Source organism: Suillus clintonianus (assembly GCF_016758775.1).
Source record: "Suillus clintonianus strain FC179 chromosome Unknown DEU56scaffold_12, whole genome shotgun sequence".
Classification (NCBI taxonomy): domain Eukaryota; kingdom Fungi; phylum Basidiomycota; class Agaricomycetes; order Boletales; family Suillaceae; genus Suillus; species Suillus clintonianus.
Genome location: NW_024539236.1, coordinates 352,306 through 380,301, shown reverse-complemented (window position 1 = coordinate 380,301; position 27,996 = coordinate 352,306). Strand labels below are relative to the sequence as shown.

Sequence of the window (27,996 nt, the reverse complement as noted above, 5' to 3'; positions counted from 1 at the left end):
TGCACTGGTCGTTAAGCATCCCAGGACCACGATCTGCTCGGCGCTCACTTCTCTATTCAACTAAAAGAAAACTTGATAATCTGTGCAGATTCCAGAACTTCCATTCTGCAAGCCACGATACGGTCCAATGGCGTTTCAGCAATTTGGAAAGGGTGCCCTCCGTGTCGCCAAAAATTATGTCAAGAGTTACTCAGACACGCAGGCAAAAGTCCGGGAGGCAACATCTAATGATCCATCGGGGCCATCGGGAACTCTCATGAATGAGATCGCTCAGATGTCATACAATCAGTGCGTGATCGTTAGGCAGCTTGCCTGGTGGTCGTGGTTCGTCAGCAGCGCTGATGCGGTGTGGTTCATAGGAATGACTTCGTCGAGATCATGGAAATGCTTGATAAAAGGTTGAATGATAAAGGCAAGAATTGGCGACATGTATTCAAGGTAAGCTGCCTTGCTTCCGATGGAGGACCCGAATTCAAACTCCCTCCCAGTCACTCACCGTGCTGGACTACCTCCTACACGTTGGTTCCGAAAATGTTGTCCTATATTTCCGCGACAATTTATGGATCATAAAAACACTCGAGGAATTCCAATATGTGGATGAAGATAGGAAAGATTGTGGTTCCAATGTCCGGCAGAAGGCCAAGCACATCTTAAATCTTCTCAGTGACCCTGCACGTTTGCAGGAGGAGCGCCGGACTCGGGCAAGTATGCGCGACCCAATGATCAAAGGGCAAGCCAACCGTGGCCCCGATCGCGATGAAGATGAGCTCCGTAAGGCAATCGAAGCATCAAAAAAGACTCTTGCGGAGGAACCTGAAGAGAATGACCTTGCCACAGCAATACGATTAAGTGAGTCAAGATATCCCCAGCAGTTCATGACAGCAGAAGGGGGGGTGAGTGAGGAAGAGGAGGCGACAAGACATAAGGCCGTTAAAGACTCACACGTTGATTCGTTATTCGATGACCGAGCGCAAACGCAAGTTACTAGTTCATACGTATGCTTGATTTAAGCTGATAACCTTGTCCATCCCAGATCCTTATCAACCGGTTCCAACAATAACAACCCATTTCCCTTTATCGACCACACTTCATATGCAACAGGCTTGCTACCTCAGGCCCAGGGTGCCCCCCGTGTCGCCAAGAAGTATACCAAGGGTTACTTAGACACGCAGGCAAAAGTCCTGGAGGCAACATCTAATGATCCAACGGGGCCATCGGGGACTCAGATGAGCGAGATCGCTAAGTTGTCATACAATCAGTGCGTGATCGTTAGGCAGCTTGCCTGGTGGTCGTGGTTCATCAGTAGCGCTGATGCGCCGTTGTTCACAGGAAAGACTTTGACGAGGTCATGGAAATGCTTGATAAAAGGTTGAATGATAAAGGCAAGAATTGGCGACATGTATTCAAGGTAAGTTGCCTTGCTTCCGATGGAGGACCCGAATTCAAATTCACCCCCAGTCACTCACCGTGCTGAACTACCTCCTACACGCTGGTTCAGAAAATGTCTTCCTATATTTCAGTGACAATTTACACATCATAAAAACACTCACGGAATTCCAATATGTGGACGAAGATGGGAAAGATTGTGGTGCCAATATCCGGCAGAAGGCCAAGGACATCTCCAACCTTCTCAGTGATCCAGCACGTCTACAGGAGGAGCGCCGGACTCGGGAAAGTATGCACGACCGGGTGGTCGGATGGCAAAACAGTGCAGCTCCACAGGTGCCATTCATGCAGGCGGAGTTTGATGTGAGTGTCCCTACAGCCTATCTGTCATGACTTTAGCTGACTACCTTCAGACCCATTCATCAATTCCTCCTGAAACAATCCTCCAGGACCTCACACAATACATCACCAAGACCGAAGACCATCCCGTTGACCGTGGCGGGTTCGGGGAGATATGGAAATGCACCTATCAAATGGATCAGGGACCACTCAAGGTTTGTTTGCAATGTTGTTTCTACCCACTTTGTGTGAAGTTGGCTATTCAGCAGGTCGCAGTGAAATCATTGCTGGTGTACACTTCTGATCAACTCGGCAAAGGAATGGAGAAAAAGACCAAAGTAAGTGCTTCCATGAGATTTGTATTTCGTAGTAATGCTGGAGGTTGCCATTGTTCAGAGGATAAGACACGAACTAAGAACATGTGCAAGACTTAAACATGCAAATATTCTGCCTGTGTATGGTTATACATATGGTTTCGGCACATTCATGGCGATAGTCAGTCCCTGGGCAGAGAATGGAAACCTGACGACCTATTTGGAGAACGAAAATGCAAGTATATCCGCCATCAGACGATTTCAGATTGTAAGCCATTCTTTGTATTATGAGTAGATGACGGACTGACAGAAATGCTATACTAGCTTAGGGATATCACAGTTGGCCTGCAATATCGTAAGTGTCAATGTTATTACCTCACTTGAATTAACAAGTCTTCCTCGGTAGTTCATGCCAACAATGTAATTCATGGTGACCTAACAGGGGTAAGTTAGAATTTTCTCAACAGTTTTCACTTTGTTGAGATGACAATGCCAGCCGAATGTGCTAATCTTTGGTGACGGCACCGCCTGCCTCGCCGACTTCGGTCTTTCTCTGGTTTTCTCTGATGTTACAAGCATCTCGCAGGCTTCCTGGACTTCAAATTTTCATGGAAACTCCCGATGGTTAGCTCCCGAGCTGCTCGAAGGCCAGGATGATGAATTAGTACGACCAAATATGCAAAGCGATATCTATTCATTCGGTGGTATTATGCTACAGGTACGTCTAGGCAATTTTCAGTCTCTCCAATGAGATAGCTAGATCTGTCTCTAGGTCCTCACCGGCAAAATTCCTTATTATTACCTGGTTAATAATGCAGCCGTAATCCGGTGCATATTCACCAAGGACAAGCCTGACCGATCTCGTTATCCTGCCGTCTCTGACGAATATTGGTATTTCATTGGGGAATGTTGGTCAACTGCACCCCACAACCGTCCATCGGCCGACCGAGTTGTCGAAGTGATCAAGGATGAGTTTGACTCACTGTCTAGTTTGAGGTCAAGTTCTGATTCTTGAGATGCTTTCGTATGACTTACTGCTTGCTCGTGCTAGCAAGTATGGTAGATTCTGTATGCTTACCTCACAAAATTTATCGTACAACGTACACATCAGTGAAAGCCAAAATCTGCACTGAGATCCACGGCTTTGCCACATTTTTGGTAGCATACTATGCTATCCGAGTCGAGCTGAGGACTCTACCAACTGACGTCAGAACCTGGACAGTGCAGGAATCTTGCAGCCGTCGGTTCGTAAGTTGCAGAAGCCCTTCTTGCAGCTTGTCCTCAAGAACCAGCCCACGCTCCGAGTCCAGGCAATACTATTCATGGCTCGACCATCAGCTTGTCTCCTTTGAGGCACTGAGTACACATTGTGCGTCTGGACAGCTCTACTAATGGTACTGTCACGGGCGAAAAACTGAATCATCGAAGCAAAAAAAATAATAATTGAGGTCTATTTTGTGATTCTCCGACTCGTAGACCGACATTATTTGGGGCGCACTCGAGCTTCATTGTCCCGCCACCGCCGGATGCAATAGCAGGTACGATCGGCCCAAATAAATTAACTAGTTCAGATTTGCTGACCATGGCGCTGTCTCAGCCAAGGTCACCTTCAAGCTCTCAATCTTGGCGGTCAACGTCTCAATGGTATCCAAAGATTCCAAACCTATCGGCACTGAGCGTTGAATATCAAAGTTTCCCCCCAGAACGATCTGCTTGTCCGCGCGATCTTTTCTACATCTCTGACTTTGAACACTATGCTGTTGGACACCACACCATCGACGATGCGATACGACACAGAAGTCGTAAACCACTATTCTGTGTATGCTGGATACTGCAGGATCGCCTCCATGACCATAATATTTGTTTGGAAAGCGCCAGGTTCGATGATGCAGATCTCGCTTCTTTTGTGAGTACGCATTTAAATTCATTGGATGTTAGAGCGACGTGCCTTTGTATTCCATGAAGGTAGCAGCTCTTTCGCGAGGCAATCCAAGAAGCCTTGCAGTGCTGTACAGCAGCTTTTGCCGAGTCACTCCCGAATATTTTCTATATCCATCATGTGGCCTACCGTGTTTGCTGCAGATAATTGCACCGAATTAGCATGAGATCAATCTTCGACAAAATATGCCACTCACGTCGCAGCATAGTAACCCAATCCGGGAAATGGGCCGATGACATTGGTCGAACTCATTTGGAAAGCACTCCCCCCCTTTCCAAGTTCGTTGACCTCCCTGAAAAACTTGACCGCGGCACGACTGACGTTCGTCGCGCCCCGGAAGTTTGTTTTGAACATCTCAGGTGCCAGCGGTAGACTATGCCCTTCTTTTCCATGCGCCAGGGTCATATCAACAAGCTTCGCCAACAATCAAGAAATGTCCGCCACTTCGGCACTTCACTTCGAAGCCATCACTGCTTGAATCCAGTACTTACTTTCCTCCGCAAGCCGCGAAATAATCTGATGCCACTAAACATCTTTCTGTCTGGACACGACGGTCACAGTAATCAACGTTACCCATGATGGAATAACGAAAGCTTCGCACCAGATACGGAACTTTGTAAGACCAGTTAAATTCGTAAGCAACATTACAAAGCTTCGCTGGGTGTTGTCTCCGTGCTCCATCTAGTGTATGAATTCTTGAGAACATAGGGTAATGAGTGCATAGTATACAATATGAGGAATCATGTGGTGTGTAATAATACGAGTAGCAAAGAAAGCAAGCAAAGCATTGGCAATGCAAATTATATCGATACGCTTGAATGGGTCCTCCGGAGAGCGTGAGAGGTTCCTGATTAGATTGTTCCCCATTCTAGAGCACGTTTTCAAATAACGGCGTAACAATCCACACAAAGAGTCCCATCACTGCGATGAAAAAAGGCCTCAATCGTTGCTCAACGTAGTGCTAGTCATTGAAGGCTTACTTTTGAACACACTCCACGCAGCACGTCCTGCAGATAGGTCGTCCGCATCCAGAAACAAGGAGAGCTCCGTCGCCTAGCCCGAAAAGCGTGCCTCGAGATTTCGAAGGATGGTCTAAATCAACATCATCCTTTTCTGAAAGTTTCTTGCGCTTGCCAGAAGATGGAGAAAGGTGGACATCGCAGTTCATGGTAGAGATGCTCAGGCTTAATGCGGCTCGTTTGGGAGATCCGGAAGGTGACGGTGATGGCGATCCCGACAGAGAGGGACTGCGCGTTAATGCCGGTGTTGGCGGGAACGAGGATTGTTGTAACATCGAGGAGCATGTGCGAGCACAGACGGCACATACAGCTGATCCACACCTGAAAATTTATCAGATTTTGAGAGAGGAATAATTGGACGAGGTTGTCCACCCACCTTGCACAAGTTACGCCTGCACCAAACCTCATCGATGCAGATAACACGCGGTGGCATGACGAGCATGACAAGTTCGAGGCTTTATGTGCATTTGGGGTTGTAGAACATTGTTCTGCCTTCGAGTGACATGGGCCTGTGTCGTGGCGCGTGGACGATTGGGTGTGGCTGAGCTTTCTTTTCTTGTACGGAGGTTTCCTGCTCGAAGGTACAGAGGATGTGAGAGCCAATTGTGGGGTTGGCGCAGGCATTTCTATCGAGACTCTCAAGCAGCACTCAGGCTCGTTGTAGTGTCGGTCAAAGGGCTGACCACGGCGTTGTCCAATTTAAAGAAGTAGTTTGAAAGCTTTGATTTTGAAAACACGTGACCACGACGCGAGGTAGTTTGCAACATTCCCAGCTAACTTATACTTAATTAGTTGATTTGACAAAGGTTCACCTTACTTCACCCCAGGAATGCATTAATACCGTACTCTCCTTTACGCACCCCTCGGCTCTGCGACAACGCAAGGCCAAAGGCCAACTCGGCCATCATCATCGCATCCTCACTTGGTTCCCTTAGCAGGTATAGCCGCGAGATTCACGTTGGGGCTTATGGCGATTATGGAGCGTTTGGTTGAACGACGGCACAGCCGGGCAGACGTGCCTATTCAAAGCCCTATGCAACTTGATGCCTCCGATTCGCTGATACCATGCCCATATATTCTTGATTTAGGGTTGATTTAGTAAGGGCAGAAATTCAAGATGAGGTCGATCTTTGGCGATATTTTCGGGCCGTCATCACCGAACGCGATGGAAAAAATCAAGATACGAAAGGGGCCGACGCCTAATAGAAAAGGCGCAGTGTTGAAATCGATGTTATAGATGTTTGAGAGGTTATCGCGGTGGCACACATAATTACACTGTAATGATTCTCGGATGTTTCTTTTGTGTAGTCACGAGTGAGCCTGAAGAATTCTTCCAAAGGCCTGGATCGAATGGGCCCTCGGCTCGAAGTGAATTTGCCACTTCTTCCACGCGTGCATGTAGGAGTTTTGGGATCTGTCCGAATGTCAGTCACTGGACAGGCCGCCGCAGAACTAAAACGACAACCGTCGTGGTGAATTATTGGTGAAGTGGGGTGACCTTGGCCGGCTTCTGCAACTCGCAGATCGGGTTCGATAGTGCGATGAAATTACAGCAGGACATGTTGAATAACTCACATTTGTGTTACACGTTCTGGATATTCCAAACTTTGGGCCAAGCTGGTAGGTAGATCAACCGAACGACTACGTATACTAAATTTAGATTCTTATGTAATACGCACCACCAGTGGCACCAAAGACGCGTACGTATTGGACATCGTGATTCTCTAGATCGATATCATCAACTTGAACAATGTCAGGCGGAGGACAATCACTTGGAGGAAACCAGGACAGCGAGCCTCTACCTGCTGGATGGGGTCAGCCATCGGCACCTCGCGTAGGTCGGGTTGGAAACTGGAGTGGCTCCAACAACTCCGGCAGGAACTCCTCAGCCTCATCCCGGTGCGCTTTCAGCACCGTTATCTTCGCAATTATTAAATAATAATAGAGGTCGCTTTGGAAGTCTTTCAAATCCCCCAACATCTGGTAGTGCCAGGACGCCTGGAAGACTACAAGCCGACGACGACGATGACGACGACGACAATGAGAACAAAGAGGGCGAAAACTGGTTTGCAGGTGGCGAGCGGAGGTGTGTAGGCCGCTCCTGCCTAATAGTACTTGAACTTACCAGTTGGATAGTGGCATTTCGATCCAGAACCCTAACTTTGCCCGTCCTGGTGCTCGCATAATCAGGGATATCTTGAGGCAGGCTGCAGAGTATGCCGTTTAGCGCCTGTGTCGATTTTTATGTCCTGACTAAGACTGCTATGTTTTGAAGGGGAGGGGCGGCACCTCCACCTGACGCTCGCAGAGCAGCTGGACCATTCAGTGGTGGTGGGCATACCCTTGGAAGTGACGAAGTGGAGAGCGCATACGTGCCAGATCCGAATGCAGAAGATGGTGAGTATTGGACGCTACTTTATTACCTTTTCGTCCAGATTGCTGTCCCAGTGGTTGTTATTCATGGCTGACGCGCTGCTTTACATGAAGACGAAGGTGAGATCGTTGTCCGGCACCTGTATATTTGGAGGGACGGATTCAGCCTTGAGGATGGACCGTTGATGCGATTAGAAGAACCCGGTAATGAAGAGCTTTTGAGGACCATTCAGCAAGGGTATGTTGAATTCTGTCATCATCATATTTCCGTTCACATCCTTCACAGCACTGCGCCCATGTCCCTCATGAATGTCACTCCCGGGCAACGTGTCGACCTCAAGGTGGCAAACCTTGATGAGGATTACGTACCCCCTAAGAGAGGCAACTTTTCAGGATCTGGGCAGAGGCTTGGTGCACCAATTCCTGCTGTTATCTCTGGTGCAGCACCTTCAGAAGCGCCGATGCCAGGGTCATTTCCGACCGGCAGCGGCAGCGGCATCGCTGGTGCTAGTACTGGCTTCGAGAGGCACAGCATCAACACCCGCTTTGAGGTCGACCAGACGCAACCTACTACGAGCGTGCAGATCCGTCTGGCAGATGGCACACGGATGCCGTGCAGGATGAACCTTACGCACACTGTTGGTGATCTTCGCTCGTTCATCAATGCGTGCGTTGTGTTTAGCCCTTGGGAATTTTTTCGAGGCACTGAATATTTAATCATAGCTCTCGTCCCGAGAATCTGTCACGCCCGTATACGATTGGGACGACATTCCCTAATCGTACCTTGGAAGATGTCAATCAAACAATCGAGGGTGCTGGACTAGTTAACAGTGTCATTGTTCAACGATGGGTTTAAAGTGAAAAAAAGGCAGCTGAGGATGAGATAGATGTATACATTAGCCTTGTAAAATTACGACATCCACGGAAAGTTGAAGCTACCGATTTCGACGATGGATCGGAAGTACCGTAGAGTCTCGAATGACCCGGCGCTCAGTGGGGCTTGAACGACAATCGCCTGAAACGGACGATATTTCCCACGGGGCCACTGAACTTAGTTTTTTTCCTTGTCATTAACGGTTCCGACATCGAGTAGGCCCATTACCCTAACTCACAGCGACCTCAAAGAGCTGGACAAGACACCCGAGCGCGAAAAGAAACGCTCAAAATTCACTTGAACAGTGCGTACGACGTCCTACTCTTTGGTCTAGCTCAACCACAACTAACGACCCACAGCCCAATCATGGCGCCGTTCACAAAACCCGAGGCCGTGCTCAAGCAAGCAGAGGGCCTCGTCTCTGTCGGTCAGTCTCATGCGGCTCTTCAGTCGCTTGTAGAAATGTTCTCTTCAAAACGCTTTCGTTCGACACCACTCACTACGCTCGAGCCAATCGTGATCCGCTTCGTCGAACTTTGCGTCGACATGCGCAAAGGTCGCACTGCCAAAGAGGGTCTCATGCAATACAAGAATATCGCTCAGAATACGAGCGTTGGAAGCATTGAGGTTGTCATCAACCGTTTTATTCAGCTCTCAGATGCAAAAGTCCATGAGGCGCAGGAGAAAGCGGACAAAGTTACTGGACCTGTCGATGTCGATGATCTTGAAGCAAGCGAAACGCCTGAGAGCATTCTCCTGGGCGCAGTTAGTGGTGATCAGAGCAAGGACCGCACGGATCGTGCACTCGTCACACCCTGGCTCAAATTCCTGTGGGAGAGCTATCGTACATCACTCGAGACTCTCAAGAACAATGCTCGGCTGGAAGCTATCTACCAGGTGAGCTCATTTTCCTCTTGGCTACCCGCATACGCCTTTGGCAAACAGTTCCGTTCCTTCTCTATTTTTCGGTCCTCATATGCTTCCTGAAGGGAAGGCTACCATTTTAGGCAGGTATCAGCGCCTCATGTTCTTCATGGTGATTGCCCCAGGCGAAATGCGGGACGACCCTGATTCCATATCCTCTAACACGACTTCTTTAGCAAGTTGCGCAGCAAGCTTTCCGCTTCTGCCTAAAGCACCAACGGAAAGTCGAATTCCGGAGACTTTGTGAAACTCTCCGACTGCACCTTTCCAATGTCGCAAAATACGCGCATCAGACACACGCTATCAACCTATCGGATGCGGAGACACTGCAACATCATCTCGACACACGGTTCGCCCAGCTCAACACCTCCGTCGAACTCGAGCTTTGGCAGGAGGCGTTCCGCAGTGTTGAAGACGTGCACAATTTGCTGACGATGGCAAAAAAGGCTCCACGTCCGGCAATGATGGCGAACTATTATGAAAAGTTGACCAAGATTTTCTTGATGAGCGGAAATGCGCTTTATCATGCTGCTGCATGGGGTCGATACCATGCAATTGTTACTAGCATCGGGGGAAAGAGTGAAGAAGAGATGACAAAGCTCGCCGGCCAGGTACTTGTCAGTGCCTTGGCTGTCCCTGTGGGCCTACAGGGTGAGGATGAGGATGGCAAGAGCAAGACATCGCGCCTCACTGCACTTCTTGGTCTCACCAAAGCACCCACCCGCGCTGGGCTGATTAAGGATGCCGTATGTATATTTGCGATCTTTGAACTGAGCGTATGTTTACCCATTCACAGCTTTCCCGTGATGTCCTCCGTCTTTCCCCAGCACCCATCAAGTCTCTCTACACACTCCTCGAAGCATCGTTTGACCCCCTGACGCTCTGTTCATCTACCGCCCCGCTTCTCGCAGAATTGTGTGCACCGGAAACACCGTACTTCGGCTACCGTTCCCTCCTGGAACGTGCACTGCTCTCCCGCCTGCTTGCACAACTTTCTCAGGTTTATTCCACCCTCACCATCACCTCGCTCCTCGAACTCGTTACACCCCTCGAGGGGCTCGGCCCAGAACAGGTAGAGGCGTTCCTAATGGGCTGCGCACGCCGTGGCGAGCGCAGCGTACATGTGGACCACGCCACTGGCACCATCACCTTCATCGACGAGGGTTTCGTACTTAGTTCCGAGGACCCCATCGCGTCCACGAGCACCAACACAGAGGCGAGCATCCAGCCCAGCGCCGCAGAACTCGTGCGCACACGGCTAAGCACGCTCGCGGTCACATTGCACAATTCCCTTGCGGTACTGTACCCCCCGCCCCAGCTCTCCCCCGAGGAAGAAGAAACTGCGCAGCAGGCCAAGTTTGCGGAGCTTGTCGCGGCTGCGAACGCTGAGCGGCATGCACTGTCGCTCCGCCGTGCACTTGTTGCACGTCGCCGCGAGCTCCTCTCTGAACTCTCTGCTCGCAAGGAGAAGGAGGAGGCCAGCCGACGTGCGGAGACGACCCGGCGTGAGAAAGATGAGGAGGTGCGACGCGCCAAGCTCGAGATGGCGAAGAAGGAGCGGGAGCGCGCACAGAAGGAGGTGGATTCCATTCGTGCAGAGGAAGCAAAGAAGCTCGCACAGACGCTGATCAAGAAGGGCAACCTCAAAGTGTCGGTGGACGTGCGTATACTTTGTTTCAAGAATATCTACTTGAGGGTTACTGATATGACTATCTACAGGAAATGGAAGATCTATCGACAGATTCTCTCATGCGCATGCAAGTCGAACAGCTCGAGCGTGAAAAGAAAGAGCTCAACCAGCGTCTGCGCACCGCTGCAAAGCGGATCGACCACATCGAGCGTGCGTACCGCAAGGAGGAGCGGCCACTGGTTGCAGAGGACTATGCGGAACAACAAACCACCGACCGCACGATCTTCGAAACGCTTCAACGCTCACGCATTGAGGGCGCTCGTCAGGCATTCCAGGAGGATATGACATCCAAGAAACGCCTGAGTCGCATGATGCAGGATTACCTACAAAGGAAGGACTTCATCATAGCACAGCGAAGTGAAGAGCACACAGCCAAACTCGCGGAATCCCACAAGAGAATCGAGGAGGAGAAAGCGAAGAGGCGGGCTGCACATCAGAAGATGAAAGATGAGGAAGAACGAGAGCGTGTTGAGGCTGAGAGAATCCGTAGAGAGCAGGAGGCAGAAGTGGCTCGACTGGAAGCTGGTGAGTATGCCTCATCGCATGAAGCTGTTGTTTTCTCATGTTTCTTCAGAGCAGCGCGCAGCCGAGGAAGAGGCCGAGGCCAAGGAACGGGAAGAGAAAGAGAAAGTCGCCGAAGCACGCAGGATTCGGGAAGAGGAGCGTGCCAAAACTCAAGAGGAGGCAAGGAAACGTGCCGAACGCGAGGCCGAGGCTGAAGCACATGCTGCTCAACGCCGCGCGGAGCAGCGCAACCCACCACCAGCACAACCAGCGCAACCAGCGCAGCCCCAAGGAACTTGGCGCCGTGGAGGAGCGCCTTCTGCGCCCGCACGTGCTTCCGCCGCTATATCCACTCCACCACGGGCTGAAAGCCCTCTTCCCACTGCTCCCGCTGCTGCTGCTCCTACCACAGGCGCATACCGACCTGGTGCATTTAGTGGCACCGCTGGAGGCTGGAGAGACCGCCAAGGGACGAGAGCTCCTGCTGCCGCACCCGCTCGAACTGCATCTCCTGCCCCCCCTGCCCCTCTTGTATCTCGTAACCCCCCGCCGCCTGAACCGAGGAGGAATGATGACGGATTTGAGACTGTTCAGGATAAGAAGGTGTGGAAACCCCGGAGACTTCAGGGTCAAGCATAGATACTGTATGCTTACATGTCACACCATGTTGTTTTACCATTATATGCATCTATTTCTATCCAATACCATACAAATGAGTGTGTTGATTGTTGGGAGTACACATGCCATGTAGTTAGTATCCGCAAAATGTCCCATAATGTCCATCATTAGTTGAAATAATAGGATCAAATTAAGCCGTTGACTCCTCTTCCGCAGCTTGCTGCATGATCTCTGGGAGCGAAAGTCAGGCGATCGAAAAGGCTTAAAGACCGACAACATACCACCCCATATAGAACGCTGCATGGATGACATAATATCTGCTTGATCACCGATGTCTAACGAGCTATCCCTCCTGCGTAAAAACCTATCAATTAACTATTGGTATGAGTGACGAACAAGACAAACCAGTAACCGTGTCCCATATCGGCAGAAAGCATGCTGACGTCACTTATTCTGCGGGACCGCTGGAGACTACTTCGGAAAGAGTGATCCCAGGCATTAAGTTCTGGGGAAGGGCCAAGAGTTCGGGGAGAGGGTGTTGGGCTAGAAGGGCTGTTGTCTGAACGGTCGTGGTTACTACGAGGAGAAGTGATATCCCGAGTTAATGGGGGTGGAGTGGATGGTGCAGAGTCCACGTGAATAGCAGGGATATCTATACGCCGATTGGATCATCTACTATTCTGATGACGCAGAAGAGCAACTAACCTCTCTGCGTGCTCCTTTCTCGCTCGGCCAAAAATCTTCGTCGCAGTGATATCATTTTCAGCAAAGAACGAACACGGTCGAGGTTCACCAGATCTGAGACAAGTTTGTTCGTGCCTTGCCTTACGATAAGATCCTTCAGCCTGTCTGGTGGTCAGAACTGGACTAGGGTCACACACATCAACAAACTTACTCTAGTGCGTCGCAGTCCACAATCAGCTTATGGTGAGCCAGAAGGAAAAGCATGTCAGTGAACGAGATGCCTTTGCGATGGCGGTCAATAATGCTGGCTTCGTGAAGCAGCCGGCAATATATTGCTCTTCGCTGTCTTATAACGTTGAAGTCGATCTTCCTCAGCAACTTGTTCACTTTCCGTGGATTCAACTTTTGCGTCCCAAACTTCTGGATGTCGTCATCTTCGCACGCCGAGATAATGGATGGAATGGAGTATTCAACCGGGTATATGCGAACCTCGAAAATCCCATTCAATTTCTGGAAAAAGAATTCAATAAATCTCGTGAATATCATATCGCACGCAACTTACCCCTAGGAAGGGAACCAATCGACTTTGTTCAAGCAGCCCAGTCTTTGAATTGGAATACTCCGCCCACGTTTTCTTGAAGGAACGAATTTCTTCACGAGTGATGGCCTTCGCTCCGCCAGTGGACTGGAAAACGTAGGAGAAATTCTGCACCACGACTCCAGTAAACATGTTCAAGAAGATATACTGTTCGAGATTGTATCAAGAATGAATGCGATATGACTGAGGTTCACGCACCATGCTCAGGAGGTTCCAAGCGATAAAAAGGGAGAACGCCCAAGCGGTACTTCCACAATCCGATTCCACCAGCTTGCCAGATCTGATGGTGCACCGCGGATATGCCAGAGTGCTAGACCAGAGTCAACTTTATAACAAAAATGGCTTTTCGATCACGTACAAGTCATGCATGTATTGGTTCCAGCCCTCGCTGCGAGTAGATATTTTAGAAAACATCATGGAAAGCGCTTGAAATACCTACCCCGTACTCATGAACGCGAGCATGACGAGCGCCGAACCCATGGTTTGGTAGTTCTGGGTGTGAGTTTCTGCAGAATACCATTTTGTCAGGCCGAAGGCCTCCATGTACATGATGGCGAAGAAGATAAAAAGAATGAACCACAGGCCCAAGAGGTTCAGGATGACGGGCAAGCTCGCCCTGCAAAAAAGTCAACGTTTAATCAAAACATAACTTCCTCACTCACATCACAGTCTTGAAGAGCTGATTGAGGCTGTTGGTCCTCTGCACGAGCTTGAACGCGATGCTTACGAGGAACAACTTCTGTAGTTGCTCGACGGCAAAACCCATGTACCCAAACCGAACGATCAAAGTCGTGATGAAACTGCCGCCGGCCACCACAACATCAAACAAATTCCACCCGTTGGCTCGGAAACTCCTCCACCCAAGACCGTAGAACCTGACAGTGATATCAACCACATACATCGTTGTGACGATGAGCGAGAAGGCATCTGAAAGGAGCCACATTGAGGGGCACCGAAAGGAAATACAATCAAGCCAAATACTAACCTTGAAATTTCGCAACAGCTTCACGGACTGTGAATGTTTGCGTCCTGAAAAAAGATGAGTCAAGGTAGCTAACCAGTAAAAGAAAGACATACATGAGCACGATGATTTGAACGACAAAGAAGAACGTCATCATTCGCGTCCACCAGCCGTGCTTGTGAATCGCGCGGTCGTAGCACCATCTTCGCAATAACTGAGTAGGCTGAGTCTTAGGACGCTGCGATGGCTTTTGGCGTTTGATCAGTTTTTGCAGGTCAATCCATTCTCGCTGAGGTTCGGTCAGGAATGCAGAGCCAGTCTTAGATGAGAAGTTGCCGATGATAATACTAAGCGAGCCATAAGTCAACGGGTTCCGGCAATCCCCAAGGACAAGACTCACCTGACAAAAAGAGTCAGAATCACGACGCCTCCAAGCAAATTGTAGATAACAAAGAAAATAGCGTTGATCTGCGAAACATTGGTCTGCGGTTGTTGGTTCTTCCCAGTGATACTCATCGCGATGGACATGACATCGATCCATCCTTCCAACGATACAATCTCGAACAGAATGAGCATGGAGGACCGGAAGTTATCGAAGGAGAACGTCGTGGAAGGTGAGGGATTGTCCCAGGCACGAGGGGCCAAATATCCGAAAGAATTGCCGTATTGTGTGTTGACATACTCGTTGGTACAATCATTGATGCCTAGGATATTAGTACTGTTATCGTTGCATTCGTTCATTAATCCTGCAAAGATGTTGACGCCCCAAACGCTGAATGGAATCAAATACAGAATCGCCAAAACAGCGGCATCCAAGATACGAGTCGCCCCGGAAATAATGAGTGATTCAAATGTGTTTCGCATCTTGTCGATCAAAGTCACGAGGCGGAGAGCTCGAAGAGCCTTGAGTGCGTGGATGGAGCGGGTTAATCCGCTGACGAAAATGAGCGTGAACGACAAGTTCACAAGTAAACCGACGAGTATGATGAAGTCCAGGATGTTCCATATGCTCTTGACGTAGGCATTTGGAGTGAACAAGAAACCGTCAGCGATGATCTTGATGATGAATTCGGCTAGGAAAGGAAGGCCAAACGCTACCTCGGCAATGTTGAACCAAGTATCACGCACCATACCGTGCTCGATGTAGTAATTGCGCCGGTACAAAGGGGTAGCTATGCCCTCCGTGATAATACCACCAAGCACGGTCAACAAGATCAGGAGCTGGAATAGCGTATGGGAGATGTCGGATGGTGGGACTCCGAATAAACGATCTCCGCCAGCAGGCTTGACAATCTGCTGGCACATATTCCGGAGACGACCTTTCTGCGAGAACAGCCAAAAGGTCTTGTCATACGTCGGGTGATCTCTGATGAAGTCCGCCTTCTGTGCCCTCCGCTCGGAGTTCTCATCATGGTCGTCCTCAGTCATGTCGGCGCCACCAGCCGCCTTGGCAAGAATATCGCTAAAAGTTCGCATGAGCAAAGCTGCCACTCTAAATATCAGAGAACTCACAGATAACGCTCCGTCTCTTCATCTTGCACGGCTGTTGACTCACGCCGTCCCTGCCGTAGGGCCACCAACGGCACGTCATTCGAATTCGTAGTCCCAGAAAACAATTGTTGAAGCGCTGTCAACGATTTCGAAGGGAGATGCCTCGCACCCTTCAATGGCGTGGGTTTCTGTCCCGCAAGAATATCAGCAACCCATCATCTCAAACAATCATGTTCCATACAGTTCCGTTTCGGCTGTCCTGCCCAATAACCCCATAATCTTGGACAAGCGTCTTCTGCATCGGCAAGACCAGATTCGAAGGAAGGTTCTCGACCTTGACACGAACGGGATCCGCCTTGACCCATCGATACGGATTTAGCTTGCGAGCCCAGCTGTTGTGCATGACCTTTTGCGGGTGATGTTGAGCCCAGTAGTCCGATGCTTGTTTACCCTTCTTGGTCTCTTCCGCGACGCTGAAGTTCTCGTTTATGACAGCGATGAACATCTGCATCACGATGACTAGAGAAAACAACCGCCCGTCAGCGATGGAAGGTTATACGCGTGAGCACTGGTGGTAACTTACAATTTGCGAATATAAACCACGAGGATAAGAACACAACTACGATCACCGCCTGTCCTAGGGATATCTCAGCCTCGGTTGCTCCGTACATGACGTCTGTCCAATTCTCAGAAGAGAATATCTGATACACGGCGAGGAACGAATTCCACAACTGTCCAAAATTGATCGTGGCTTGGTTTGTCATATCACCGCGGATGAGCTCGACGCAGACCAACGCGGCAAGGAGGTTAACGAGCAACAAGAAAAGTGTCATGTTAGCTAGACCGTACAGATTCCCAAAAACCGTGAGCTGAGGTGGTTTAGTTGTCTGTCAGGCCTTGAGATGCCGGCTGGACTCACCATGAGCGGCTTCATTCTCGGGACCTCTAGAATCACTCTATAGAACCTCCCGAGTTGGAATATCGTCAACCAGGGGTACAGCTCCGAGTTGTGAATGGCCGGAATCTGAATGACGCTCGACCCCACCGCCAACACAAGATCTAACCAGTTATTCCCATGCTGGAAAAACCTTCGCCACGCTGGGAGCTCTGCTACGATGCGCATGATGATCTCGATGTCAAAAGCCACTGTAAGCACGAGCTCTGATTTATCAAGGATCTGTTGATGCATATCGCTCATGTCAGAACTGGCGGTGGCTTGAACGACGAGCGACGCGAGAGCCAGAAACACCCAGCACCAGCGCGTATGGGTGTAGAATGCCTTGAGCCAGTTGTTCTGAGAAACGTGTTTGCCGTCCACCCAACCCTCTTCTCGCTCTTCGACTACAGGTCCTAGTCTGTTGAATGGGAACAACGTTAGCATCAACATATGCCAAGGTCAAGAAACGCACGGTGCGGCACCGAAGGCACTCTTCCGCGTATCAGCACGTATGGCAGAGAATGTGTTCGTGATCACAGCGACAAATAGATTTATAAGCCAGATGTTCAGTACAAGGATGCAAATAATGAAAAAGAAGCAGGAGACGAAGAACTCGGCGTCGATGATCGAGTACATCATAGGGGACCACTGAGAGGAAATTAGTACGACGTAAATATGGATAAGGGACTCGTACGCCATTGGCCGACGTCACAACGACAACTTGAAGTGCGGCGTAATAAATATTGTCGAAGCTCTGGATACCATTATATGGATTGTCTCCCTCCTGATCCGAATTTATGAGATTGTGTTCCTCGATGATACTTCAAGCAACGGACCTGACAAATCTGCCCCAAAGGGCAGATATAACCCTTGACTGCGGGACCTGGCGTACCGTCCAACTGTATATAAGGAAAGACGTTCAATGTAGCCGCGTCGACGTAACCACCACAAGATTGGGATGTTTGCGTTTGGCTTTCACCTAGTGTAGGCTGAAGGTAGCAGTTTCGTCGAAAAGAACCTTTGAAAGATTGGACTCCAATGATCCTTCGAGAATGATCCATGTTCGATCAGCATTCAGAGAGAAACCAGATAAACTCACGAAAATAACACCGCAGCAAAGACAACAAAGTATGCCACGTTAGTAAGCAGCGGCCGAGCGATTTTCAGAGATTGCATGATTGTCTGTGGAACACAAACTTTAAGCGTCCCATAGTTAATGCCGTGCGCAAACTCACAGTGGTTCCAGACGTGATAGCCAGAAGTCTGGAGATCCGCAGCACACTCATCGCTCTGAATGCGGCGACATGATGAGACCCGCGCTCCACGCCTGCCATTGCGAGTGCAAAGCTCAACCAGAAGCTGAGTATAGCAATGAAGTCAATTCTCCCCCAGCTTTGCCGCAAGTATGGCATATTGCGATACACCTTGTCGCGTGCGTTATCGATATTTAGTCGGAATGGCAGCGAGATCACGTCCGGAGGCGTTTGGTCTGACCGAAGGGCACGGGAGAAGAATGTTGGCTGCGAAGCACTTCGGAGGTGGGTCCGTGAAGAAGGCTCATCTACAATGGCCGGTTTTTCTTTGCGTGAAGCATCGCGAGGCAAATTGCTTGGACCAGGTACCATGTTAGGCATCGAACGTGAAGAGGTAGCCGCGGAGAGTTTGAAAGGCCGTGATAGACGATCATAAAAGGGCCACAAAGAACCGGACGCGGAAGAACCTATCCTTGAAGTCGACGTGGAGGTCGCCGATGATGTTGAAGATACAAAGAAAGCTGATGTCGGAACTTCAGGATCTAGTAGAAATCCAGAAACGCATATTCGTGCCACTGCTTCGAACCTGACACAAAGAATCAGGCTGAGAGCATGATAACCAGTATTAGACCCACGTGAATATGATAAACAATCCAAATAAAACGTAGTCCTCCCAAATGAAAAAGAAGCCCTTTTGTGGGGTTGGTATGGACTGGTCCGACGGAAGAAGGACCGTGCGAGATGCTTGAGATATCAATACACAGGCATTAAGGATTATTAAACAAAGTATTAGAGGTTCAGTCCATCTGAATGAATAATTAATACCGCCAGAGGGGAGTGTACCAGAAGGTGCTTACGGGTGAGAAAGGAAGTGATAAAGGCGAAGGCGAAATGTGCTTGACGACTCCAAGAAACCGAGAGTACGCCCTCGTAAGGGAGTCAGCTTTCTGGTAAGAAAGACTTGTTCTTCGTTGCATTGTTCTTCGAAGGGTTCCTTGGCCTCTTGTGCGGGGGAGTATTCGCCTTCGTCGAAGTCCTCATCCGGTATGCGAATGGAGGTGTCCAAGCCATGGCCTGCAAGATTGACGACGCGGAGAGACGCGCGTCGAAGGTGCTTTGACATTACCTTGAACGCCGAGCCGGTTCGCTTAAGAGGGGAAGGTGATGAACTGTAACGCAGCGTCCTCCGCCTAGTGGGGGCTGTAGCACCTCCCGTGCGCTCGGAGTCGAGGGACAAATCATTGTTATTAGTCCAACTCCCATTTGCACTTGATTTCCATCGAGAGTTGGTGCCAGTGAGATGAACCTCGTCTCCGTCCTTGGATGAGTCAAGGTCGGAGTCTGGATTCGATATTAACGAGGAGGAAGATGGACCAGCTTGTGCAGAGGTGTAGTTTAACTCATCGTAAATCGAGTCCCCATTGTATGCCGTATTTGCAAAGAATGGGTTGTCAGGAGAATAAAACGGGTTCTCATCCGGAGCAAATGACCGAGGCGAATTTCTTCTGAAGTTTGAGGGACCTGCCTCCATAGTAATATTTGAAAGATTGAGACGCAAGGGATCCTGCCCTACGTCTAACTTGGCCCAGCTTGTTCGTCTGCGAGCGACAGAACGACCACCATCCGAAGGATGAAGTGTCGGAGACGGAGGAGCTGAAGTGGCAAGACCAGTGATAGTGACGGTTAAGTCGATAGCAGAAGAAGAAGAGCTTTGAGTTGAATGACTTAAAGACGAGTGATGTTGGCCGTCCAGGTGCTGACCATCCATATCATGAGAATCAGCGCGTTCCTTACTGTAGTGAACGGTGCGAAGCAAGCTAATAGTACTTTCAAATATTCACCGTGACCCGGCAACCAAGCCGATGAAACTATTATCCTGAGAAATATTTCCTCTTTATGGATCATTGAAACACCAAATCAAGATCTGATGCATGTTGGGTTCTTCAGCCAGATCATTCATCATAAACCATAAAATCGATCTTAATGCAAGACAGTGAAGACGATCTTTCTCTTGGCGATATTTTCACGGTTTGTGCTACGTGCTACTGCTCAGCGCTCAAAGCTCAAATTTATTTGCTCAAATACAGGAACCCCCCCGTCCACCAACACCCCCGCCAACCTTTGCAACATACACTCGAAGCACCTTTCCCGATCTCAAAATCCGCCTGGTAGGATCCCATCCGCTATGGGCTCATCATCTGTACTGCTATTCAGACTTTGCGCCCACTAAACGCTACTAACTTCTTCTGTTCGATCTAGATGGAATGCCGCATTAGCGTTTGCATCATATATAGACTCAAATCCAGAGATAACACGTAATCGATGCATCCTCGAACTAGGAGCTGGGGGAGGCCTCCCAGGACTTGTCGCTGTGCAGAATGGTGCTAAAAAAGTCCGAACATCCACGACACCTCCATCCCCTTGCCTCACTCATCGAACAGGTTGTACTGACAGATTACCCGGAAGCAGTCCTGATCGATAACTTAGATTTCAACGTGAGACAAAATTTGTCTCTTGATGAGCAGGATCGGGTCGAGACGCAGGTATTCTTTCAGAAACACTCATGGCTTACCTGATCGCTAATTTTATCAGGGATACATCTGGGGTCATCCCGTAAACAACATAATCCGCGCACTTCCAAAGGATGCCTCGACTGGATTTCACTTGATCATTTTATCAGACTTAATATTTAACCACTCGCAGGTAAGAGTACTGCGTACCATCAAATTATCGGTGTCTCATCATGCGTAGCATGACGCCTTACTGAAGACTTGCGACACGTGCTTAGCTTCTCGCTCCCCAAGCGATGATGATTCCATTGCACCATGCGTGTTGGTCTTCTACTCCCATCATCGACCGCATTTGGCAGACCGGGATCTTGAATTTTTCCGCAAAGCTCAGGGAGCAGGCTGGTTTTGCGAGGAGATAGTGACGCGAAAATATCCGGTTTGCTTGATCAACACGTTGACGAATTATTTTCTGATGGTGCGATGCTGCACAGCCCATGTTCCCGGAAGATCCAGGCGAAGAGGAAGTTCGTGCCACAGTACATGGTTGGAGGATGACCAAGGGGAATGTCGACGATTTTACTCACTAAACGATGGTCTAGCACACCAATTAAGTCTGTTTCGGTTTTAGGTAGGTGCTATAGCACCTCTCATCACTTGTAAGACTTGCCATCACACATGCCACATAATACGGTCACACCCATACTAGGATCCAGCAAGTAATCGTGATTCAGATAAATATATGGTAGGTAATAGGCACGAAACTCAGCAGACATTTCTCGACGCTACGTTACTCTTACAACTCAAGTCCAATTGGCCTGGGAATGCATTTCGCTCCACCACCACGTGCGTGTGCTGACCACATCATACTGTTCTTCAATTCTTGCCGACCGGAGGAGGGGCTTCAACAGGCTGGGCCGTGGCTGGATATGGGGTCGGCTGCGGGGTTGGAAATGTAGGCGGCTGCGGAGCAGTTGACTGGTCTGTGGTACCATATCCAGGCGTTTGTGGAGCACCTGGCTCGGGCGCCTGAGTAGGCGTGCCAGTGTCTGCACGGGCAAGTTACACACACATGACATACGCAAAATTCTCAGGTACTTACATCGATAGCTACCTATAGCACGCCTCTCCGGAACATTGGTACGCTTGAATACGAGCCAGAGCGCATGCTACAGATACATCCAAGAGGAGACGTCAGTCAGTTAAGGCAATCGCACCAACAAGCATAATTCCGCACGATGAGTCCAGGGAAGAACCCGAGCCTGGCGGTGACAGTGCATGAGCGAAATATGAGACTTTCCAGCGTTGTGTACTTACAAAGTTAACAAGATGTTTACGAAGAGATCACATCCGCAGCCTGAGATGAAAGCAACTGCGGCAGGGGGGAAGATAACAGCAACCTATTGATGCTCGGGATGAGTATGTCAGGTGGAATTACTTGTGCGAGGCAACGTACGATTATAAGTACACAGTCTGCAGCGCCATTTGATTCCATGGTGTCGTGGTCTGGGTGAGGTGGAGACGACGTCTGTTTTCACATACGATGAGCAAATGTAAACGAGGCAGCTGGAGTTTGGCTGGAGTGGTCCAAAGTGACGTCACAGATTCAGATGACCATTATTATGTAAGTAGGCCTCAGCCAATCAAGTTTCTTGTTTATGCAACCAGGTTGCTGCAATTTCGCGAGCGAAGACATATGAGCACAATGTCAGAAGTGTAAAATTTGGTATCGGGAAATTTCACAGGAAGTAAAGAAGAGAGGTAATAAATACAACAGCAGAAATCCGAGGCACGCAGGAACAAACGGGAAAAAAAAGAAATTCACAAACCAAGTCATCATCCAGCGATAAATCAACATTACACCGTCCACCCATCCGCCCCTCTTAGATAGAGAAAAATGGCTGGTCTGCGTTCTGACCCTGTTGCTGCTGCTGCACTGATTGGAAGGGATTATTTTTTGCCCCAAATCCTGTCTTCTGTGCCGCCAGCTGACCAGCTTGCGTTTGCCCGTAGCGCAGTGCACCAACATTTCCGAATGTATCTTGTCCATCGTCGCGGTTAGCAAACAGATTTGCGAGTTGCGAGTGCTCTTGATCTGCCCGACTGGGACCCCCACGACCCGCACCTGCACCCGTAGATGTGCCGATGCCCGGGGAAGGTGTTGATGCTGATACTTGTGAGGGCACAGGTGAAGAGCTGTAAGAAGGTGCATTCGAATTGGAGTATGTTCCTTGAAGATTAAACGATGGTCCAGAGATGCCATTGACAGGTGTCCCAGATGATACTGGAATGGGCGAAGAAGCAGGAGCGAAGGGATTATTAGAACTGAAGGAGTGAACAGTTGAGGTCACACGACAAGCTATCCATATAAAGCGATGACATACCCGAATCCAGTCGGCTGCGCGAATAAGGCTTGTTGCTGCTGCTGCTGCTGCTGCTGTTGAGCTTGGAGTTGTTGCTGTCGGTACCACTCCTCCTGCGCCGTTTGTTGGGCTAATTGCTGGGCTTGGGCTAATTGCTGAGCTTGGGCTTCTTGTTGTTGACGAAGCCACTCTTGTTGTTGCCTCAGATACTCTGCCTATTAATCGATGTTGGATCAATCCATAACAAGATCAGATATTACCATACCTGCATTGCTTCCTGCTGTGCTTGCTGCTGGTATGGGTTAAATGATGTAAACTGTGGTTGCATCGTGTATTGAGGCTGAACAGTGTACTGCGGTTGCATCTGGGCCTGGGGAAGCAAGCCGGTTGCATATGGAGTAGGGTCGATAAAAGGAAAGGGATTGTTGCTGTTGGAACCGTTTGGTGAGGATCTGGAATGGAAGAGACCATCAGCTTACATCAAGCATACGTATGAACTAACTTACATTTGCGCTTGGTCATCGAATAACGAATCAGCGTTTGAGTCTTCAACGGCCTTATGTCTTTTCGCCTCCTCTTCCTCACTTAATCGTATTGCGGTGGCAAGGTCAGTCTCTTCAGCTTTCCGACCCTGTTCCTCCGCAAGAGACTTTTTCGATGCTTCGATTGCCTTACGGAGCTCGTCTTCATCGCGATTGGGGCCACGGTTGGCCTTCCGTGGTGGTGGCGTTCCAGGTGGAGGTGCGTAGCTGCTCCTTCCACCATCTTCGTCATCTTCTCCATAACCATTGCCTTGCCCTTTGATCATTCGGTCGCGCATACTTGCCCGAGTCCGGCGCTCCTCCTGTAAACGCGCAGGGTCGCTGAGAAGATTGGAGATGTCCTTGGCTTTCTGGCGGACATTGGCACCACAATCTTTCCCATCTTCATCCACATATTGGAATTCCTTGAGTGTTTTTATGATGTATAAATTGTCGCGGAAATATAGGACAACATTTTCGGAACCAGCGTGTAGGAGGTAGTCCAGCACGGTGAGTGACTGGGATGGAGTTTGAATTCGGGTCCTCCATCGGAAGCAAGGTAGCTAACCTTGAATACATGTCGCCAATTCTTGCCTTTATCATTCAACCTTTTATCAAGCATTTCCATGATCTCGACGAAGTCATTCCTGTGAACCACAGCCCATCAGCGCTGCTGACGAACCACGACCACCAGGCAAGCTGCCTAACGATCACGCACTGATTGTATGACATCTGAGCGATCTCGTTCATCTGAGTTCCCGATGGCCCCCATGGATCATTAGATGTGGCGTCCCGAACTTTTGCCTGCGTGTCTGAGTAACCCTTGGTATAATTTTTGGCCACACGGAGGGCACCCTTTCCAAAGTGCTGAAACGACATTGCGCGGTATCGTGACTTGCAGAATGGACGTTCTGTATACTATCAAGCCTTTGTTTTAGTTGAATAGAGAAGTGAGCACGGAGCGGATCGTGGTCGGTGGGGATGCTGAACGTAATGGAAGGATGTGATAAACTGCGGGAGTCGCCGACCTGGGTTGCCGTATGATGCAATATGTGAACCGTTACCTCACACACCGATGGTGAAGCGGTTATCATGCTTGCCTTCCAAGCAAGCGGCAGGGGTTCGACTCCCCTTCGGTGTATTTCTTTTTTTCCAGTTTCTCTGCAGGAACTGCTGTTTGATCTTCTATATATGTGATCCCGTGGCTTCCCGCGAATGCAACGCGTTGGTTACTTCCAAACGACAGTCTAATCAAAAAGTCTGTGATACAATCAATACAACCGACGACAGGCGGGTAAATACTAATATATTGTAAAATCTCTATCTCATAAAGTACCATCAAATCAAACGACTCCTCCCCCGTCTCTCATACTCTACAAGCATGTCCACTGCACGATCACGCGAGTCCTCCAACTCATCCCGATCCTCGCTCTGCTCTTCAAACACGCTCGACCCCAGTGCCCGACGCAACTGCATCACCACCTCCTTCTGCGGCCCCCTAGCAGGCGGACTAGGCGGGGGGGACAGTATGAACGACACCTCGTTATTAGCGGTATCGCAGCACAGAATCCGAGATGGGAAGATCCGTCGGAATAAAACGATGGTGTTGAGAACAGTTTTGATGTCTTCGTCATCCACGACTAGGTCTTTTACGTTCAACACCCCACTCTCCCATACTTTGGCGAAGGAGTCGGAGATTGTGCTGATGGTGCCGCCTAGGCTGCGACCTGCATTTATGGTCTCGTGCCATTGGGCTTCTTGTGCTGCGTCATGAGGTTGGGAGGGTGCACCACCGTGCGAATGGGAGACGGTTTGCACGAAGAGTTCTGAGGTGTGGGAACGAAGACGTTGGCGGAGGAGAGTTGTGGCAAGGGCACCGAGTGGTGTCAGAGATGTTGTGGAAGGCGTTGACGCGAGCGTCTGGACGGCTTCTTCGAGGGAGAGCGTCTCCAGCACTAGCCGCTCGTAAGGGCGGACCAGCCCGACACGCGCACGGTTCCATAGCCTTTGCGAACGCTTCTTTACGTAGAATAGTGGAAGGGAATGAGCAAGGAGCGCCAATGTCACCAGATCACTTGGGTGTTGTGTTTTGCTAGATGGGCCTAGCAAGGACGAGAGACGCAAATACACCTGAAGACGCAGAAGTGCTGGAGCTGAGGCTGGGTGAAGAGCAATGAGCTCGGCCAGGCGAACCCACGCCCTGCGTTCAAGTTCAGAGTCGGAGCCCTCGTTCACCATACGCTTGACGAAAACGTTTCGAACTGCTCCAAGTGCGGTACTCAATCTGAGTGCGTCAATGAGAGCTTCACGTTCATCGTGGGAACCGCTTTGAGCAAGGGCATCTGGCAATGGACCATGCTCTTGACGGGTGGTTGTCTCCGTGGCTGTCGAATCCCCGTCTGACTCAAAGTCACTGACATCAGGGGAGAGAGGGGGGGAAAGGGGCTCCGCCCCCTCGTGAGTTGTGAGTGCTGCTCGACTGTAAATTAGATAACTAAATGGTATGAGGCGCATGATCTTGGCACGTTGAACATGTCCTGGCAGAGGTATCCAAGGAACGATGATTGTGAAGAGGACCAGAACAGATGCGAACAGGTGGATGGCTTGCACGGCACTGCTCCACGACCACGACGTAGCAGCAGCGACAGGAGTAGGATCGGTGACGTGAGAAAGCACCGAACCATGGTGCGTATGAGGATGCGAAGCACCCGTCGAGGTGAAGGGAGAGTTGAAAAACGAGAATAGCGCAAAGACAGCAAGAAGGTACTGCTGGGGCTGTGCCTGCATAGTCACATCGCCCTGCAAGGGCGCACTAACAGGATCGCTGAGCAAGATGGGTGCGGCAGGGGCAATTGGAGGTGGAGCGCCAGGTTGAATCTTACGAGGTCGACCTCGCTTGCGCTTCTCCGGTACTGCTCCGGGGATACCCTCGGCGATGGGTGTGGGTGCAACAGCCGCAACAGAAACGGTGGGCTGTTTATCCTTCTTGGCCGCAGGTGCCTTTGTTAACTTGGGCTTCTTTCGGGCGCGCTCAGAGTCATCACCCTCGTCTTCGCCATCGCCTTCTTCGTCGTCACTTCCTTCGTAGGCTTCAGCATCGTTGTCGATTTCATCACGCTCTGGGCCTCCAAATTTCTTGGCCCATTCATGATCCCATTCAGCGAGCAAAGGCTCAGCGCCGGGAATTCCAAGGATAAGAGTACGTAGTCCTTCTTGCTCACGTCTCAGTCTAATCTCACGCCTTTTCAAGACGCTGTCATAACGATGAGCGCAAGCGCGATTGTAGGATGAATTTATCTCACCGGATGTATTCGACTGCCTTTCCGAGTACATTGGCCTTACTTCCTTTTCTTGCGACTTTGACACCGTCAATGTACCCACGTTCATCTACGGTATCACCCTCTTGCGTAGTATTTTGGTCTAAAACGCGAAGAGCAGGTACAGCGGCTTTGAGGCTCTGGATGCGTGCGTTGAGATTCGTGCGGTAACGGCGCTCGATGGTGGTGTGACTAGTCTTTGGGCGACTAATGACAGCAGCGCCTGCGATCTGAACGTTATGTGTGGATGATCCAGAGTCAGAAGTAGGAGTAGTCGGACCGGGAGAAGGAGAGGAAGACACCGAAGACGAGAGGTAAGGTTGAGGGTCCTGCTTGTGTTTTGGTGGTTTGGAGGAAGGCAGTGCCGGAATAGATGATATAAGGCGGGGTATGGGCAATTTTGCCTGCATAATCACTCCAGAGAAGGGGTCTGTGATATTCCATGAATAACACGGCTAGGGAAGCAAAAATAGATTATGGCTACCTGTGCCCGAGCTAATCGGTACCATGACCGGAGACACAGACGAACCGGATGAGATGCTCATCCGGGGTGATTTCTCATCAGCCGAGCTGGAAGAAGCTGAGGCAGAACTGAGAGTAGGTGATGAAAAAGTGAAAGGAAAAGAGGAAAGTAGATTCTGGGGCTGGACATGAAGAGAGTTCATGTCAAACATAGTCTGTGGAGACGCGTTGTGATAGTGCAATGTACTTGGGTCGACGGCCATGGACAATGCAGCATTGAGGTCAAGGTCCATGGGGAAAGAGAAGTCAAAAGAACCGCCAAGATCAGGAAATTTTGAGTTCTGGCCAGAACTCAAGTCTAAGGGCTGCTGCGGCCAGAGGGAGGAAAGCTGAGACCAGTCTGGGGGAGATGACGCTTGAGAGGAGGATGTTTCTGAATCGGATAGATTATTTAAGAGCATGGTGAGCTGGTCAGATATATCCAGGCCGAGCTCATCGTTTGAAACGTCGTTGACGTGAAGTTCGCCGTCCATTGCTGCCAGTGGGAGAGCAAAAGACTAACCGCAGGGGGCAACGTTAGGCAATGCTCACTAGTTATAAGCCGAAGTCATTAATCGTGCCACTTTCACCATCGCACCATTTCCAAATTATTCCCAGGTTCAAATTAGGGAATTTATTCTCACCACGCCACCCAACGGCAACAACGTCGGTGGTCCAGACTCATCTGCACAGATATCACACAGTACACGACAAAAATCTTGCGGAGTACTTATGTGATTTAGCTCACTCAGGTCGTTCCAACTCTTTAAAACTCATCAACGCGCACCTTGGGGTACGCCGCTTGCTGCCGTTCTCGAGCTCCTTTTTTGGTGTAATGATGCCTGACACCTCATGGATGCTAGATGTCAACCGTGCTATAGTG

At 49.8% G+C, this 27,996-nt stretch overlaps 11 protein-coding genes and 1 non-coding gene across 12 annotated transcripts; 6 read left to right on the top strand and 6 right to left on the bottom strand.

Moving 5' to 3' along the window:
• Positions 1-127: 127 nt before the first annotated feature.
• On the top strand, positions 128-1,373 carry DEU56DRAFT_729816 (uncharacterized protein; the record flags this gene model as incomplete). The annotated part of the gene is made up of 4 exons (XM_041348123.1): positions 128-288; positions 360-438; positions 489-987; positions 1,012-1,373. The coding sequence occupies 4 exons, from the start codon at positions 128-130 to the stop codon at positions 1,371-1,373; spliced, it is 1,101 nt and encodes a 366-aa protein (XP_041212238.1).
• Positions 1,374-2,097: 724 nt separating this feature from the next.
• Positions 2,098-3,054, top strand: DEU56DRAFT_730067 (kinase-like protein; the record flags this gene model as incomplete). The annotated part of the gene is made up of 5 exons (XM_041348140.1): positions 2,098-2,307; positions 2,364-2,394; positions 2,446-2,483; positions 2,536-2,757; positions 2,812-3,054. The coding sequence occupies 5 exons, from the start codon at positions 2,098-2,100 to the stop codon at positions 3,052-3,054; spliced, it is 744 nt and encodes a 247-aa protein (XP_041212237.1).
• Positions 3,055-3,311: 257 nt separating this feature from the next.
• DEU56DRAFT_851927 (uncharacterized protein) lies at positions 3,312-4,580 on the bottom strand. Its single transcript, XM_041355201.1, has 4 exons — positions 4,470-4,580; positions 4,175-4,421; positions 3,988-4,057; positions 3,312-3,937 (listed from the first exon to the last, which is right to left on the bottom strand). The coding sequence occupies exons 2-4, from the start codon at positions 4,381-4,383 to the stop codon at positions 3,602-3,604; spliced, it is 615 nt and encodes a 204-aa protein (XP_041212236.1). The 5' UTR covers positions 4,384-4,421; positions 4,470-4,580; the 3' UTR covers positions 3,312-3,601.
• Positions 4,581-4,604: 24 nt separating this feature from the next.
• On the bottom strand, positions 4,605-5,681 carry DEU56DRAFT_782713 (uncharacterized protein). The gene is made up of 3 exons (XM_041352116.1): positions 5,374-5,681; positions 4,959-5,318; positions 4,605-4,899 (listed from the first exon to the last, which is right to left on the bottom strand). Exons 1-3 carry the CDS (start codon positions 5,619-5,621, stop codon positions 4,860-4,862), a joined length of 648 nt encoding a protein of 215 aa, XP_041212235.1. The 5' UTR covers positions 5,622-5,681; the 3' UTR covers positions 4,605-4,859.
• Positions 5,682-6,676: 995 nt separating this feature from the next.
• On the top strand, positions 6,677-8,391 carry DEU56DRAFT_782703 (uncharacterized protein). Its single transcript, XM_041352115.1, has 7 exons — positions 6,677-6,896; positions 6,943-7,083; positions 7,134-7,211; positions 7,273-7,394; positions 7,485-7,608; positions 7,657-8,037; positions 8,094-8,391. The coding sequence occupies exons 1-7, from the start codon at positions 6,748-6,750 to the stop codon at positions 8,224-8,226; spliced, it is 1,128 nt and encodes a 375-aa protein (XP_041212234.1). The 5' UTR covers positions 6,677-6,747; the 3' UTR covers positions 8,227-8,391.
• On the top strand, positions 8,392-12,074 carry DEU56DRAFT_782699 (uncharacterized protein). Its single transcript, XM_041352114.1, has 6 exons — positions 8,392-8,548; positions 8,604-9,141; positions 9,345-9,914; positions 9,965-10,828; positions 10,888-11,383; positions 11,433-12,074. Exons 2-6 carry the CDS (start codon positions 8,611-8,613, stop codon positions 11,999-12,001), a joined length of 3,030 nt encoding a protein of 1,009 aa, XP_041212233.1. The 5' UTR covers positions 8,392-8,548; positions 8,604-8,610; the 3' UTR covers positions 12,002-12,074.
• DEU56DRAFT_782695 (Ion transport protein-domain-containing protein) lies at positions 12,075-19,732 on the bottom strand. Its single transcript, XM_041352113.1, has 24 exons — positions 18,762-19,732; positions 18,540-18,710; positions 17,887-18,490; positions 17,751-17,833; positions 17,488-17,695; positions 17,346-17,435; positions 17,124-17,299; positions 16,634-17,069; positions 16,298-16,583; positions 15,956-16,233; positions 15,736-15,902; positions 14,624-15,685; positions 14,340-14,570; positions 14,248-14,291; positions 13,925-14,189; positions 13,702-13,878; positions 13,621-13,650; positions 13,461-13,572; positions 13,227-13,409; positions 12,876-13,174; positions 12,686-12,825; positions 12,386-12,632; positions 12,262-12,332; positions 12,075-12,211 (listed from the first exon to the last, which is right to left on the bottom strand). The coding sequence occupies exons 1-24, from the start codon at positions 19,670-19,672 to the stop codon at positions 12,171-12,173; spliced, it is 6,312 nt and encodes a 2,103-aa protein (XP_041212232.1). The 5' UTR covers positions 19,673-19,732; the 3' UTR covers positions 12,075-12,170.
• Positions 19,733-19,887: 155 nt separating this feature from the next.
• DEU56DRAFT_926588 (putative methyltransferase-domain-containing protein) lies at positions 19,888-21,136 on the top strand (the record flags this gene model as incomplete). Its single annotated transcript, XM_041358592.1, has 7 exons — positions 19,888-19,932; positions 19,992-20,104; positions 20,164-20,296; positions 20,346-20,447; positions 20,497-20,607; positions 20,656-20,850; positions 20,906-21,136. The coding sequence occupies 7 exons, from the start codon at positions 19,888-19,890 to the stop codon at positions 20,999-21,001; spliced, it is 795 nt and encodes a 264-aa protein (XP_041212231.1). The 3' UTR covers positions 21,002-21,136.
• DEU56DRAFT_84199 (uncharacterized protein) lies at positions 21,099-22,024 on the bottom strand. Its single transcript, XM_041355022.1, has 5 exons — positions 21,868-22,024; positions 21,729-21,811; positions 21,649-21,673; positions 21,514-21,580; positions 21,099-21,460 (listed from the first exon to the last, which is right to left on the bottom strand). Exons 1-5 carry the CDS (start codon positions 21,904-21,906, stop codon positions 21,288-21,290), a joined length of 387 nt encoding a protein of 128 aa, XP_041212230.1. The 5' UTR covers positions 21,907-22,024; the 3' UTR covers positions 21,099-21,287.
• An 84-nt stretch (positions 22,025-22,108) lies between these two features.
• On the bottom strand, positions 22,109-24,294 carry DEU56DRAFT_782680 (ENTH-domain-containing protein). Its single transcript, XM_041352112.1, has 6 exons — positions 24,014-24,294; positions 23,864-23,942; positions 23,281-23,813; positions 23,040-23,226; positions 22,796-22,989; positions 22,109-22,736 (listed from the first exon to the last, which is right to left on the bottom strand). The coding sequence occupies exons 1-6, from the start codon at positions 24,172-24,174 to the stop codon at positions 22,295-22,297; spliced, it is 1,596 nt and encodes a 531-aa protein (XP_041212229.1). The 5' UTR covers positions 24,175-24,294; the 3' UTR covers positions 22,109-22,294.
• A 70-nt stretch (positions 24,295-24,364) lies between these two features.
• DEU56DRAFT_t45 lies at positions 24,365-24,436 on the top strand. The gene has a single exon. It is a non-coding gene; the product is annotated as a tRNA-Gly (tRNA).
• Positions 24,437-24,470: 34 nt separating this feature from the next.
• Positions 24,471-27,661, bottom strand: DEU56DRAFT_782677 (uncharacterized protein). The gene is made up of 3 exons (XM_041352111.1): positions 27,097-27,661; positions 26,598-27,042; positions 24,471-26,548 (listed from the first exon to the last, which is right to left on the bottom strand). The coding sequence occupies exons 1-3, from the start codon at positions 27,605-27,607 to the stop codon at positions 24,634-24,636; spliced, it is 2,871 nt and encodes a 956-aa protein (XP_041212228.1). The 5' UTR covers positions 27,608-27,661; the 3' UTR covers positions 24,471-24,633.
• Positions 27,662-27,996: the final 335 nt, after the last annotated feature.

Bases quoted from the DNA above. Each gene is read 5' to 3' on its own strand.
- DEU56DRAFT_782695 (XM_041352113.1), bottom strand. From the start codon at position 19,672: ATGGATGGTCAGCACCTGGACGGCCAACATCACTCGTCTTTAAGTCAT. The intron at 17,436-17,487 runs GTCCGTTGCTTG...AATTCGGATCAG, and splicing joins CTTTGGGGCAGATTTGTCAG to GAGGGAGACAATCCATATAA. The intron at 12,826-12,875 runs GTAAGTTTGTTG...ACCACCAGACAG, and splicing joins GTGGACTGCGACGCACTAGA to GCTGAAGGATCTTATCGTAA.
- DEU56DRAFT_782677 (XM_041352111.1), bottom strand. From the start codon at position 27,607: ATGGACGGCGAACTTCACGTCAACGACGTTTCAAACGATGAGCTCGGC. The intron at 27,043-27,096 runs GTAGCCATAATC...GGAATATCACAG, and splicing joins ACCGATTAGCTCGGGCACAG to ACCCCTTCTCTGGAGTGATT. The intron at 26,549-26,597 runs GTGAGATAAATT...TCGTTATGACAG, and splicing joins AAGGCAGTCGAATACATCCG to CGTCTTGAAAAGGCGTGAGA.
- DEU56DRAFT_851927 (XM_041355201.1), bottom strand. From the start codon at position 4,383: ATGACCCTGGCGCATGGAAAAGAAGGGCATAGTCTACCGCTGGCACCT. The intron at 4,058-4,174 runs GTGAGTGGCATA...ACTCGGCAAAAG, and splicing joins TTGGGTTACTATGCTGCGAC to CTGCTGTACAGCACTGCAAG. The intron at 3,938-3,987 runs GCACGTCGCTCT...TCACAAAAGAAG, and splicing joins TACCTTCATGGAATACAAAG to CGAGATCTGCATCATCGAAC.
- DEU56DRAFT_782703 (XM_041352115.1), top strand. From the start codon at position 6,748: ATGTCAGGCGGAGGACAATCACTTGGAGGAAACCAGGACAGCGAGCCT. The intron at 7,084-7,133 runs GTGTGTAGGCCG...CCAGTTGGATAG, and splicing joins TTTGCAGGTGGCGAGCGGAG to TGGCATTTCGATCCAGAACC. The intron at 7,212-7,272 runs GTATGCCGTTTA...TATGTTTTGAAG, and splicing joins ATCTTGAGGCAGGCTGCAGA to GGGAGGGGCGGCACCTCCAC.
- DEU56DRAFT_782680 (XM_041352112.1), bottom strand. From the start codon at position 24,174: ATGTCGTTTCAGCACTTTGGAAAGGGTGCCCTCCGTGTGGCCAAAAAT. The intron at 23,943-24,013 runs GTGCGTGATCGT...TGTGGTTCACAG, and splicing joins GCTCAGATGTCATACAATCA to GAATGACTTCGTCGAGATCA. The intron at 22,737-22,795 runs GTATGTCATCGC...TCACTCCTTCAG, and splicing joins GCGCAGCCGACTGGATTCGG to TTCTAATAATCCCTTCGCTC.
- DEU56DRAFT_782713 (XM_041352116.1), bottom strand. From the start codon at position 5,621: ATGCCTGCGCCAACCCCACAATTGGCTCTCACATCCTCTGTACCTTCG. The intron at 5,319-5,373 runs GTGGGTGGACAA...ATAAATTTTCAG, and splicing joins GCAGGCGTAACTTGTGCAAG to GTGTGGATCAGCTGTATGTG. The intron at 4,900-4,958 runs GTAAGCCTTCAA...TTTTCATCGCAG, and splicing joins TGCGTGGAGTGTGTTCAAAA to TGATGGGACTCTTTGTGTGG.
- DEU56DRAFT_84199 (XM_041355022.1), bottom strand. From the start codon at position 21,906: ATGGAATCAAATGGCGCTGCAGACTGTGTACTTATAATC. The intron at 21,581-21,648 runs GTGCGGAATTAT...ATGTATCTGTAG, and splicing joins GGTTCTTCCCTGGACTCATC to CATGCGCTCTGGCTCGTATT. The intron at 21,461-21,513 runs GTAAGTACCTGA...TTGCCCGTGCAG, and splicing joins TGCTATAGGTAGCTATCGAT to ACACTGGCACGCCTACTCAG.
- DEU56DRAFT_782699 (XM_041352114.1), top strand. From the start codon at position 8,611: ATGGCGCCGTTCACAAAACCCGAGGCCGTGCTCAAGCAAGCAGAGGGC. The intron at 9,915-9,964 runs GTATGTATATTT...ACCCATTCACAG, and splicing joins CTGGGCTGATTAAGGATGCC to CTTTCCCGTGATGTCCTCCG. The intron at 11,384-11,432 runs GTGAGTATGCCT...ATGTTTCTTCAG, and splicing joins AGTGGCTCGACTGGAAGCTG to AGCAGCGCGCAGCCGAGGAA.